The sequence below is a fragment of the Equus quagga genome, chromosome 21 (assembly GCF_021613505.1).
Source record: "Equus quagga isolate Etosha38 chromosome 21, UCLA_HA_Equagga_1.0, whole genome shotgun sequence".
In the NCBI taxonomy this organism is placed as follows: domain Eukaryota; kingdom Metazoa; phylum Chordata; class Mammalia; order Perissodactyla; family Equidae; genus Equus; species Equus quagga.
The window spans coordinates 32,834,006-32,848,054 of record NC_060287.1 but is presented as its reverse complement, the minus strand read 5'-3'; the positions used below and the strand labels follow the sequence as shown (position 1 = coordinate 32,848,054).

Sequence of the window (14,049 nt, the reverse complement as noted above, 5' to 3'; positions counted from 1 at the left end):
AGGCAGAAGGGACCCAGTTAGCATTAGTTCTCCTTTCTAAAATGCTAAACTTACTTCACACACTGCACTAAACTGACAAATGCTGCACCGTGCATCAATTTAGCCTTGTGTAAGAAATCATCTTTAAAGGAACTAATCCTGCTTTGCATTTCAGCACCAAAGTGGTTGATGGAACCACCTGTTCTCCTCCACCCATGATGTGATGGGCGGAGAGGACCATCTGCCAAGCCGCACACCTCGGGCCCAGCACCTCGCCCCTTCCCACAGCACCAGCCTTTGCAAAGGGAGACAGTGAACATCGATGCGAGGAGGTTTACAAAGAAAATGCTTGGAAAACACAGCAAGCATTGATGCCTAGATAAGAAGTCCCTTTTTATTTTCAAAATACTTCATAGTCAAAATGGAATGATATGAGGATGGCCAAAGAGAATGCTTACCCCTTTGTGAAACTTGTGCCCACATCTTAGCACACGCACATTTTTGGATTTGAACACCTCATGGCATATTTCACAGGAATCTGCACCCAGTGCCTGTGGAAACAAACGTATCTGAATAATAATGAATAACTACAATCCTTTTTACTACACGAACTCCTCCTACAAGTGGCCTCCAAACACTTTCATCACTAAGGTGGCAAATTATTCCCAATTACAGCTAAGCAGACTGAGGGAACAACTTTTTTTTTTAAAGATTTTATTTTTTCCTTTTTCTCCTCAAAGCCCCCCGGTACATAGTTGTGTATTCTACGTTGTGGGTCCTTCTAGTTGTGGCATGTGGGACGCTGCCTCAGCGTGGTTTGATGAGCAGTGCCATGTCCGCGCCCAGGATTCGAACTAACGAAACACTGGGCCGCCTGCAGCGGAGCGCGCGAACTTAACCACTCGGCCACGGGGCCAGCCCCACAACTTATTTTTTTAATAGAATTTCTTAGAAAAAAATATAAACATAAAAAGGAAAAGAATACTTTTAAAGTTCTAATTTTCTCAGAGAAAAAAATGTTTTCTATGGTTACCAGATTCCCAGGTAAAATATTATAAATGCCTATTTATCCCACCCCACAACTAAAATATGGTACTAGTTGAATGTTACAAATTAATCATCCATCCAGCTTTCTAACAGTTGGGGACAGTAACATAAATTACAACAGATACACACTATGGACTATCATCGGGCCGATGAAAATCATGGTGCAAGTCCACAATCTCCAACACAGAGAGCTGGTCACAACATCCCTCTGAATAAAAGTAGGTTACAAAACAGTATGTATCGCATAATTCAATTTTTAAAAAAATAAAGAGAATGTGTGTATAGAGAGATGTCTAGAAAAGTCTGGAAAGACAGAAAATAGCAACAATGGTTACTTTGGTTAAGAGAGATTTAATTTTTTCCTTTGCTACTTTCTAAAGTTTCTATGAATGTGGATTACTTGTGCAAATCAAAACAAAACAAAGTGATGGCTCATTCAGCAAACAGCCATGGTCAGGGGTTGTGCGGGCTCTGGGACACATGAATGGGAGGGTTTCTGGCTCAAGCAGCTCACAGTCTGGTGAGCACAGACAGCATTTCCTATGTGAAAGCAGAGCCAGAGTGGCCCCCTAGGACCAGGCACAGAGCTCCCCTGCAGCTCACGGCATCACCCCACGCTGCATCATTATTCTTGACTCGCACTCCCCTCTTAACTCTGAGCACCCTGATTCAACGTCCTTAGCAGCTGGCAAGGAACTTGGCCCCAATCCGATGCTCCATAAACTGTTGAGGGAGTGAATGAATGCAGCCCTGGCAGTGGGATTAAGGTCAGGGAGTGGAGCTGGGGACAGTGCCTAAAGGACTGAAGACCGTGAACTGCTGAATGTGGTTTCTGTCTTTCCCAGGCATGGGCGCTGCCCAGGCAGAGATGGGGCAGATGGGGCAGAATGAGTTTCTTCTCCCTCCTCTGTGGCCCCAATCGGAGGGTCTGGGAAAAATGGAGGCATCAACGCTGGGAAAGGCCGGTTAAGACCTCTACCAAGCTCAGAGGTAGGCTTGGCTTGAAAAATTCACAGTTTGACTATTTCTTAGCACGGAAAGTGGGCATAATATATTTCTAAGTGGAAAAAGAAAGGACACAAAACGTCTGTACAGTTTAGACTAAATTCACATACAAACGCATACAAGAGGGTTCAGAAAAATATATACCAATGTGATAATACTGGTTTGGGGGGATTTGGGGTTCTTTAAATGTTCTTTTTATTTGTATTTTCTATTGTGAACATGTATTACTTTTATAATTTAAAAATATAAAGCAAACTACTTTTAATTTTTTAAAAACTACTTACAATTATCAAATTAATTCCAGTTTGAATACGTATTTTTACTCTAAGTCAGCTTTTACACCTTTACTTTTACGACATCAACTGTGAAATACAAAGATCTCTCCGCCCAGGTGATTAGAGTCTATCTTGGGGTGGAGGTGGCCAATAAACTTGCAGGCACGCACACACACCTGCACACCCACCACACACACTAAGGTGTCAGTGGGAATGCTGAGCACGCTGCCTGGCTGGAGGAGCACAGGGCCTGTGACCAGCTGGGGACACCCCTGGGAGAGGGAGGGACTCAGTCAGGCCTTGCGGGAATGCTCTGCACGCTCAAGAGCTTTCTCTTTGGGGTGAGCGCGGGGGTGAGACCCTCTGGGACCTGAGTGTATGTGGTGTGGAAAATCTCCAAGGGGTAGTAAAAGGTGAAAATGGACGGGAGGAATAAAAATAAGTTCGCAAGAAGACTCAGCTTAAGCTCAGCTTAAGTCAGCAACCTAGCACTCCTGTGCAATCCTGCACTGCTGACTCCACAATGGGCCTGCAACTCTTCTAATTTCAATTTCACCTACACTCTGGTACCACAGCTGGACAAAACGGAAAATGTGTGACACCAGAATTCAATCTGGAGACCACGGTCCTGAGCCACAGAGAGGACGGCCTCTCTTTTAACCATGTGTTCAGTGCCTACCACATGGTCCCCACAACCAGCCAGCCAGTGCCGAGAGGATTAGGGAATTACATGCTGCACATTCATTCAAATGAACACACGCTGGTGCGCTGCAGGAGTCATCTGTGCCTCAACTTCCTCATTCAGAAAATAAAGGTAATTACAATGCTTCATCAATTGAGGTCATAGATATTAAGGTACTTTATAAAAAGTTCTATGAAAATGCAACATTTTTATTGTCTAAAAGGACAATAAACAACTGAAGTCTAGCTCATTCCAGGGGCCCCTCGGGCACTTGAGGGGTAAGAAGGGAAGCAACCGACCAGCGCTCGAGCCTGGTCATTCTACTGCAGCACTTCATCCAGACAGCAAGCTGAATAAGCAGACATGATCGGAGCCACAGTGTTACTAAGCGATGGAACCAAGTCTGTGTGATTCTAAAGTCCAGGGTCACACAGAAGAAAGTTATTCAAAAATCATTTTTCCCAACTATTCAAAACACCACACTCGATATAAAAGATGAATGTATTTCACTGTCTGAGGTCCAGTTCCAACCATGAGGTCAGAGCTCCTCTAGCCACTTCAGTTTAGGGGTTTCTTTGCATGGGGCCCCACGGCAGAGAGACAATGACCTTGTCCTTTACTGACTGTTCTGACGGGACACTCAAGGACACCCATATTTGGTTTCTAATTTTTTTTTTTCCTTTTTCTCCCCAAAGCCCCCCAGTACATAGTTGTATATTCTTAGTTGTGGGTCCTTCTAGTTGTGCCATGTGGGACGCCACCTCAGCGTGGTTTGATGAGCGGTGCCATGTCCGCGCCCAGGATTCGAACTGACGAAACACTGGGCCGCCTGCAGCGGAGCGCGCGAACTTAACCACTCGGCCACGGGGCCAGCCCCGGTTTCTAATTTTAAGATCAAATAAATCAGGTCTAGAAATGAAAAGAACGAGGCTCAATCATGGACTAACAGTTTTGTTTCCTTCTTGTTGTTCATTAAAAAAACCAAAACTGACTCTACAGTCACACACACAACACTCACGGGGTCATCCTCCGTCTTCTGCCCCTTGGTTCTGGGTGACGGTCCGGTGATCGCCGAGGGAGGGCCCTGCGAGGCTCTGGGCACAGAAGCGGCAGAGCTGGGCTCAGATGGCCTCTTGTCCTTTCCTGGATTGGGCTACAGAGAAAACGTGGGTGGGGAAGCAAGTTCAGTTACTCAAAAGCTTGACCATCTTCTGTCTTCAGTAAATCCCTCTCCATATTTTGGCTGGAAGCATTTTTTTTGTTGTTTTTTACAGTTCTCATTTTATAAACAGATAAGGACAAAGTGGAACATTCTATTGTATCTGGATGAAATACTGACCTTTTTCTGTTCATCTAGAATGTGTTCTGTCACTCTTTGGACAATTTCATCAATACTCAAACCTGACAACGAGTTCTTGTTTTTGTTTCGCACTTTTTTAATAAAACCAGCAAGCTGGGTGCTGAAAGGGAAAGTGGAGATAAAGTTTTCCACTGGGCCATTATTAACCCAACAATTAAAAGAAACAAAAACAAATACAAACAAAATTAATTTGTAAGCTACAATATTAACTACATATAAAAAGCAGCAGAATCTCTCTTTCCAAGGAGTTACGAAAATTTCAATATTATTTCTAAATATTTATTTAATAGAATTTCATAGTAACAGCATGTCTGCTAGATCCATTTAGGACATCCATCCTACTCAGAAAACTGACTTCTTACAGCCTGGCTCCATCATAGCTTTATGCAAAAATCACTGAATGATCAGACACCACTGGTTCTGACATGAAATCAATAAAATCTCTACCTAAGAGGAAATTACTTTTGTTGACTTCCTCCCTTAAAAAATCGAACCAATAGGGGCTGGCCCGGGGGCACAGTGGTTAAGTTTGCATGCTCTGCTTTGGTGGCCTGGGGTTCACAGGTTCAGATTCTGGGTGTGGACCTAGCACTGCTTGTCAAGCCATGCTGTGGTGGCGTCCCACATAAAACAGAGGAAGATTGGCACAGATGTTACCTGAGCAACAATATTCCTCAAGAAAAAGGAGAGGAAGACTGGCAACAGATGTTAAGCTCAGGGCCAATCTTCCTCACACATCTAACCCAGAAGGTTTTTCACAGCCTGAATGTTTCACAAGTTACCCGTGGATGGGAATATACTATTAATCAAGAGGAACCTGATATTGTACCACTAATACCCCAAATGTTTTAACTTTCAGAAAATAATAATGTGTTTCTATTTGGTTGTTTACACTCTATCAAGTTTGGTCAGGATCACAAACAATTTTATTTCTAAGTACTTTCAGTAATTACAACATGAATATTTTTACAACTGGCATAGTAATTGCTATTGAGAGAACTTACATTTCTCAAACTGAGACAGGGCGAAATACGCCCATGTGCAGACAAAATATACTTACACATGGGCAGGGCTCTACTGATGGATGCCAAACACTAATTCTGGCCAATCATAATTTAATGACTACTTTGTTTCAAATGTATAATTTCAAAGCTTGCAACTAACATTATATCAAAGACAGAAATAACATGGAAGGTGCAGAGAGTCATTCCTAGATGTGGATTCCTTTCTTCCCAGCTGTATGCCAGAGACACTCCCTCAACCTCATCGTTTCCCTTAGCTGAGCCAAGGAGCACCTCCACCCCCTCGCACTAACCTGGGGTGCGAGGTCAGAGGTCAATGCAGAAGCTCTACTGAAGTGTCCGGAAGATAACTCCAGCTGACCCAGTTAAAAGCAGCTCTCCCACCTTCAGGAGGATGCCTTTGTGACAAGCCCACACGCCTGATCTGCTGTCAGGTTCCATCTAGTCTCCTCAGTCTCACGCCTAACAAATCAGATGTTGTCCAACAAGGTGTAAGATGCTGCTGCCTTCTTTGCTATATGTGTTATTTTTTCCCAAAATGACATGAAACTAGTGTTTTGCAGTTCATTTAGTGATTCTGTAACTAGTGTTGGAGAGTGTTACTGATATCATCAAAACTTTAGCAAGTTGCCATGGGTTCTGATGAGTGGTGATTAACCAGTGTTCAGTGTTTTCAGTCTAGATATGCACATTAAAAAGGCTATTCAGAAATGCTCACCTCTATGTTTATGAAAAGAAAAGGCAGCACTTGTCTTTCTGAGTAAAACGATTATGCACTCCTTTCCACTTCAGCCCCCAATTGGCCATAATTTTATCTGAGCAGGAAACCTCAGTTCAATAGTAGTTAACAGAGTCATAGGCATTTATATCCGTACCTGTTGTAACAGGGGAATACCAGTGACAAGTGCTCGATAATACTATTGAATGGCTTTTTTGGAGACTGGCTTGAACGAGTAGCACGTCCTGGAGGAACAGGCAGCTTCTGGTCCGCCATGAGGCTTTGTTTTGACTGTGATGCTTGGCCAGCACTCTTATGCTCTGGCAGCCGGGCGACTTCCGGCTGACTGGAGAGCGATCCTGGCAGCGGTGGAGAGGGAGCCTCCGCTGAGCAGTCCCTGGCAGAGACCAGATCTGAATCCTTGGGAGCTGTTGTTTGGCTTCCAGTCTCGTGACTCACAGAAGCCGAGGGACCTTGATTATCACGGCCTACAGACTCAAGAAGTGACCTAGGATGAATCTGTGAGGAACACACCACAGTAGTATTTAGAGAAACATCCACGGACAAAGACTGACAATTAAGCACAACTATAATAAAACCTGGGTGCTCAATTGCACAGGCTACTTGGATACAATAAATTAAATGTTTTTGTTTAAAAAAATTTACTGATCGGGGTGAGCCCCAGTGGCCTAATGGTTAAGCTCAGTGTGGTCCACTTTGGCGGCCCAGGCTCAGTTCCTAGACGTGGACCTACACTGCTCTGTTAGAGGCCATGCTGTGCTGGCGGCCACATACTAAAAAAGAGAAGAAGAAAACCATGTGGCTAATGAATCAAAATAGCTGTCCCAACACCCCCAAAACCACCCTTGCCAAGGCCCCCAGCAGCCTCCATCACATTAAGACCAAGAGACACCTACATGTTGCCAGTCACCTTCTCTTTCTCCAAATGAGCTCTTCATGGCTCCAGGCTGCTGGCTTCCCTCCCACCTCTCCAGGGCCCCCTCAGCTCTCCCTACAGTTCTAGCGCCTGTCTGTGCCTTAAGTATTGATGCTCCTTATGGTGCTGTCTGAGGCCCAAACTTCTACCTCCTGCTCCACCTCTCCCCAGGCCACTTCACATCCTCTCATGCCTCAGGAACCATAGTGCTTGCTGCTGATCAGTCTAGAATATTTTCCTGAGATCCAAGCCTGCAAATCCAAGCTTCTTAATGGGCAAACCCACTTGGGTGAGTCCAAGGCCACTCAAACGTAATGCCTTCAAAACCAGCCTTGCTGCAATCTCCTCACCCTGCTCTTCCCCTTGTGCCCACCTCACTGATAGAAACCCAGACCCGTCCTTGACTCCCCAACACCCAGACACCACACCCCAATCTCACGAGCAGCACAGCTCTTTCAACCGTATCTCCTAAATCCCTCTCAAGTCTGTTCTCTGCCCTCCACCCATCCCACTGCCACTCCCTGATCTAGGACATGGTCGGTGGCAATGAGCTAATAACAGGTCAACTGGAAATCACTCAGGCCCCTCTCCTACCATCTCTCCACACTGCAGTCAAGTGATCATCACAAAGTATAAGGCTGATGTCGTTCCCTTACTTGAACCTATACCAGCTTTCTGGTGACCTGAGGAGAAGTCCAAACTGCTGAATTTGCCTTACAGAATAAGGTTTCCTATGTTCTCACCCCTGGGTACTATAAGCTTTCTATCACCCCCTTTGTCATACTGAACTTTTTTCTCTATGAAAGGAGTGTGTTCTCTCTTTTTTCTAGCCTCCAAATATGCTGTTTCTTCTGTTTGGAACACTCTGAGCCTCCAGACATCATACCATCCACTCCTCCTCAAACACATACCCACATACTCCTCTGCCTGGTTAATTCCCATCCCATGTGACTCACTGAGACCTCCAACAGAGAGCCCGCCACTGGGGCCTGGACTCTAGTCTAGGTGAGTGTCCTCTAATTCATGCTGCTATAGTAGTCTATGCTTCTGTGGAAACCTGGGCGCGCACTTTGCTTGTAATTATGGGTTTAAAGTCTCTTTTCCCAAACCCATATGCACTTTGAGGGCACAGACCACATCTAATCCTGATCACCACTAAATCCTCAAAGAATGAATGGGGGAGAAATGACACAAAGTAAATTATTTTTAGGGATACTTATTACTCAAGTTCCCAGCACACTGAGAGTTCCCAGGATTTAGGATATTGAAATTCTTTTGCGTATTTATAAAATTACATAAGCTAGAATTAAAAACTAATAGTATTCTACCAAGAATCAACATTTTTCTTCCCTTCCATATCTGCCATAAGAACTTATAAAAATTGTAAATAATAAGTGATCTTTAATTTACTTCTAAACAAAATTCTATTTCTTACTCAGCTCAATGGAGAGAAAAAATTTTGGACTGGAATAGAATATTTTACTTAAAGTAGCCAAACTTTTTAATGTTTTAGAAACTTTCTTTTGCAGACGAATGCACAATAAGTTTGAATGCTTAGTGTGCAAGGTCCTAGAGACAAAAAGATGTTCAAGATCAGGCTCCTGACTGCAGGGAGCCGGTCATCTAAGTTAAAGAGACCAAACACATATGACAGAAGGGTCACAGGGGGAGGGGCAAGCGAGGGCAGCCCCAACTGGGCTTTCAAGGAAAGGCAAAATACATAGAATGAGGACAGTGTTCCAGGCTGGGGAACAGCCCAGGCAAAGGTCTGGCAGTAGCAGAAAGATGCAAATGAGGTGCCAGGGAGAACAGTCTCCTATAAGGAAACTATTTCAGAACTAGAAGATTTCCATGTTGTACCAAAACATTCTGAAACATACCTCTAATTAAATCTTGGCGAGAGTCCTTCTTTAAATTCTTATGGTCTGACCTCCTCTGGGGTTAATTCATTTCAATTCAGTGTTTGCTGAGCATCTGCTCTGTGTCCAAGTAATAAATATGTATCCCAGAACACAATAAAGTGATACTATGCTTAGCCATACTTTAAAGTCCACAAAATAGAGTTAATGTTTTTCTTTACTGCACTGCATATTTTAAAATATAAAGACAAGGTTTGGCAACCACTATTATTCAAAAGATTCAGTAAATACCTCAAACTAGCAGAAAGTATCATATGGCAGACCAAGACAGGACTCGTATGTCTCAGGCATGGTAGTTTTCGTTCTGTGTTTGATGAGGAAACAGATCTTAATCTCTAGACTTTGGTCTTATGCCCCCAAGTATCTAGGAATAAGACTATATCTGAGGTGGTATTACTAGAGAGGGCCTGCCTGAACCACAGACGTCTGCTACTCCTAGATTATCATTACACACACACACACCACCTCCAGCATCCAGAAAAGAAAGTAGACTAAGGTATATGAAAGTGATAGAAACATGTACCAGTGGTGTGTTCACCTCAGTCCTGTCCTTAGACACTGATGTAAAACACTTATCTTCCATTCATATAAGAAGCTACAAAGCTTAAAAGGTTAACAGTAGCACCAACAATGAAAGCATCAAGGCAATTATCCATCCCATCCCCACTCCTAGAAAATAACAAACTACTTCGATCAGTTAAGAAAGAAACTGTGCTTTACTAGTTTTCTGGGGTTTTTTTTTCCTGTTTTATTTCCCCAAACCCCCTCTCCGTACACAGTTGTATATCTTAGTTGCAGATCCTTCTAGTTGTTTCTGTTTTCTTTTGTTCAAAAACAAACAAACAAAAAAGTTGTGATAGACTTACTGTGCTACAGGCAGGAAAGGAAAGCTCAGAAATCTGCACTTTAGAAAGTTCACTGAGCCGAGAACCATTTTTAATTGCCTGAATTTGTTCTTCAAACTGAGACTGTAGGTAGAAGGAAAAGTGTTACATTTTCTAACAAATTCCAAAGTGTGAATTAATACTTTTTTAAAATACTTTTTCCTACTATACATTACAAATGGTCAACGATTTTACAAGAAATATAACTGAGTTGCAAGGGATTACAACTGCAAGAAGTTCAAAATAAGACCTCATTAATCAGAATACAGCCTTATCAAACATAACTTCTCTAATCTTATCAATCAAGGGCACAGCTTAAGACAGTTAAGAAAACAGCATTATTTTCATGAAAAGTTCTTCTTAATAATTACAACAAAAAATATATATTGCCTTTACCAGCTCAGAAAAGAAACCGTTTCAATGACACTAGCCTCCTGAGAATTATAACCAGCATATAGATTTTCACAGAATTATAAAATGTTTTATAACTTACCTTTGCTTTCTCAATTTCTTTTCCAACATCAGAAACAAACGATTCCCATGAATGTCTGTCAGACTCTATGTCAGGATATGCTGCAGAATCACTGAAAAAGTAGAAAAATATCAAACTGCTTCATGTCTAACTTCAGACATTTGTTTAAAAATTGAAAGAACTAGGTACAAATAAAAACAAACATTTAAATATGAGAGAAAGATACAATTAACACGATCACACACACAAAAAAACAACTATTTCCAAAGAATTATATATCTTACAAACTCACTTTGAGGAAATTCTAATTATTGATCTAAACAAAACCCCAAAATTGGTAAGGAGAAAGCAAATATTCTCCTGAATTTTTCTTTCCCCGAATTTGAAGATTTCACCATTCTTCATTTGACATCTTCACATTTAACATCAATGGCTATCTTCACATTTAAAAAAAAAAAGGGAACTTGGAACATTTAAAACATTCCAATAAAACCCTCATCCTTACCTTACTGTAAAATAATGGGTGGGGCCTGATAGACTACGATAAGTTATTATCTCAGCTCCTCATGAATCTGGTCTATTGAAAGTGACAGACAAGCTTTCTACTCCTAATTGAGAAGATCAGTAACACTATCAATCCATGATTGTGTGAGTTCTCATTATACATCTTAAAGAAAAACCAGAACACTCCTTTCACATCTTTTCTCTTTTGTTACCCTTTGGTGGAATGGGCCAAGTTAGCACAGAATCCCTAAGAAGGAAGCTACCTTAATAAGGAAGTCGATACTGTCAGATAAAATAAGGTCTGCGATATCCTTGTTTCCCAGATGTGCCCCAATGCACAGCCCATGGGGAGTGCGGAGCATCTGAACGCTACTTGGTCTCAGCCTCAGCTGTAGATTAGTTTACCTATATCAGAAAGGTTTTCCCATGAGAAAAAAAACCATCTCGAAAAATGAAGAAATAAACAACTATATATTAAAACTTTTTCCATGACCCACAGAATCTCTGGTTCAACAGTGAGGGCTTGAAATTTAAATCAAAAAGCACTAGGAAGGATGAAAAACTTGAGATTAAAAAGTCAAAACCTGTGTATGGAATATAATAAAAGGACCAGATGAAAAGTAACCCCATGCCACATAGAAAAGTGCTAGATGCAAGATCCTCTAGGATTCCCAGGTAAACCTTATTCCAAAAAGAAAACAAAACAAACAAAAACACGTAAAGATTATGGAGAGTTCAAAAAATGACCACAGGTGAATATCTTTTGAAACGACATTCCCAGACTCTGCATCATTAAGACACTGTTAAGTAACTGTTCTTATGGAAGGCAACTGTTTAAAAAGCCTTGAAAATGTGATCTTCATTCCAGAAATTTATTGCATGGAAATGATTAATAATGTGCATAAAAATTTAGCTACAAGATTACTCGCTGTAGTGTAGCTTTTAACAAAATGTGCAAACAACCCCACTCTCCCACACAGTGGTGTATGATAAATCATGACACGTTCCTCTGCTGGAACACCAGCCAGTCTTTGAATATTAGGTGGGAGAAATGTAATTACTGATATGAAAGGAAGCTTCCTATACACTACTTAGTGAAAACACATATATATATTTTCATTTTTTTCAAATACTTACTGAATTTATTTTAAAATATTAACTAGTTGTATCTCAATTTAGAATTACGGATAATTTTTATCATTTTTGTTTATGTTTTCATTTTTCTAACCCCTCAACATGTTTTGTCTAACTATTAAAAATAAAATAGTCCTAATGGAAAGGTTTTTTCCCTCAAATCAGCTCTAACTTTTATTTACTGAATGACATGCTGAGAGAGACCTGTGACACCACACAGTACCTGCTCATTAGCTTCAGGTTCTTAAGATACCCTTCTGCTTGTGATTCCATGATCTGTAACTTATACAGCTCTGTCTCCTTCTGGTTTTCAAGCACAGATACCTGCCATTAGATTAGAGAACGTGTATTTTAAAACTGAAAAACGGAAACTATTTTAAAGTTGTTAAAACTTCCAAACCACTTCCAAGTTTCTCCTTCAATGACATATGATGACAGTCACTAGAACTTGACTATATTTTAACTCAAGTTAAAATATAAATTATAAATGCTATAATTTAACTCAAGTAAACAGGAATCGAAACTCTGGAATTTGAAAATACAGTAACAACACAACAGTAAAATTATGTACCTTAAATGATACTTTCCTCAGATTTGAAACTTTCCACATGGTTTAATGATTAAGCCGTATACAAGCACAGAGCTGGGCCACATACACCTGGCGTGCCTTTTCTATGGTCCTGTGTATGGTGAGCACAGGGTCAGGGGCCTGCAAAATAACCCCCAGGCTGCAGCCTACCGAATCTAAAGGCCTCAGAGAACTTGTTCTCAGCACAGGCAGCAAGAGCCTCTGGGGCATGTTTTAAGACCTTTAGACTCTCTGGCTTCCCCATAAGCCAAGTGGCCATTTTTTTAAGAGTCACAGCAGGAAACATAAATCTGCCTTGTTTTAATCCAAGTGCATTAACCTTGACAGGGCCCACCAGGCAAACCTGCTTGCCAAATGCTGTAAAGGGGAACTGAACAAGCTCGGGAATATAGATGCTGGCATAAGATTCACAAAGTATAGGTACTTTGGCTTTTTTTTCTTCCTTTCCTTAGAAGCAGCTGCATAGTCAATATTTAATTAAAGCACTCATGTTTGAAGATTGCAATAAACTAAGCCTTATTTTCCCAGAATAATCATAGACACATATACCAATAAATAACATTTGTTTCTCAATTAGAAAAACAAAGCCACCATGTTTCAGGAACTCAATCAAATATTGCCAGAGGTCATAATCTTGACTATTGTCTCAGTAGCTGCTCAAATAGTATACTGACATCGGTATATATTCTTCTGGGGGCAGGAGAGAGTATATTCTTAATAAGTGGATTACTTCCAAGTTCCTTTTCTAGTACTGGCAACTACGTTTACATGGTAGATCACTTGGCTCAGCATGATGAAGCCATTCAAGGCATAGAGCATGGAAAATGACTGACGTACAATGTTAAAGAAAGCAAGCAGGTTACAAAGCTTGGTGTACACTGTGAGTACAGCTATGTAACACAACATAAGCATAAGGGCAGAAAATGGTAAAGGTATATGCACGGACAGTGGTTGCTTCAGGGAAGGAGGATTATGGGTGACATCTCTGAGCCCCTGCACTTCTCAGCAACGTTGTTATGCCTCCTGTGTAATTAAACACAAAGCAAATGAACGGCATCCTGCTGTGTCTGTCAGTCTCCAGGAGCCCGGGACTCACCTCAGCAGCCACAGCTCTCTGAAGACACTCTTCATAATGCTCTTTCCCTTTCTTTATACACTCTTCTATTTTCATTTTCTCATTTGTAAATGTATTACTGCAAATATTAAAGAAAAACTTCTTAAAAAAACTTAACTAGTGAGATCACAAAGTCTTAAGCCAGGCCAACTCTGAAGTCATGTCACAAAAAGACTTAAATGCTATCTTCTAGAGTACTTCTTGCCTAATATTTACCATCTGATACAGATTCACAAGTGCTCTTTGCACTTTACAAATGGTCTAAGGAAGATATGAAATTAAAAGTGAGCATTTGGTGGGAATGTTGAGAAAGTGATTCACCATTTTTATGAGGTTAGGTGGAGTATAATCTGACTATATTTATCAACTTTATAGAACATCCTTCATCCTTTGAGTCAGAAATTCTAT

The 14,049-nt window shown here is 41.2% G+C and overlaps 1 protein-coding gene across 7 annotated transcripts in view; it reads right to left on the bottom strand.

Annotated features, from left to right (window-relative positions):
- Positions 1–14,049, bottom strand: part of LOC124231314 (E3 ubiquitin-protein ligase TTC3-like) — a 122,420-nt gene that overhangs the window by 2,291 nt on the left and 106,080 nt on the right. For all 7 annotated transcript variants that reach the window (XM_046648035.1, XM_046648039.1, XM_046648033.1 and 4 more), the window contains 8 exons: positions 13,624–13,720; positions 12,162–12,262; positions 10,322–10,412; positions 9,811–9,912; positions 6,246–6,607; positions 4,328–4,448; positions 4,007–4,141; positions 438–530 (listed from right to left, as the gene is read on the bottom strand). In XM_046648035.1, coding sequence (XP_046503991.1) covers positions 438–530; positions 4,007–4,141; positions 4,328–4,448; positions 6,246–6,607; positions 9,811–9,912; positions 10,322–10,412; positions 12,162–12,262; positions 13,624–13,720 — 1,102 coding nt within the window. The remainder of the gene's footprint in view (positions 1–437; positions 531–4,006; positions 4,142–4,327; positions 4,449–6,245; positions 6,608–9,810; positions 9,913–10,321; positions 10,413–12,161; positions 12,263–13,623; positions 13,721–14,049) is intronic.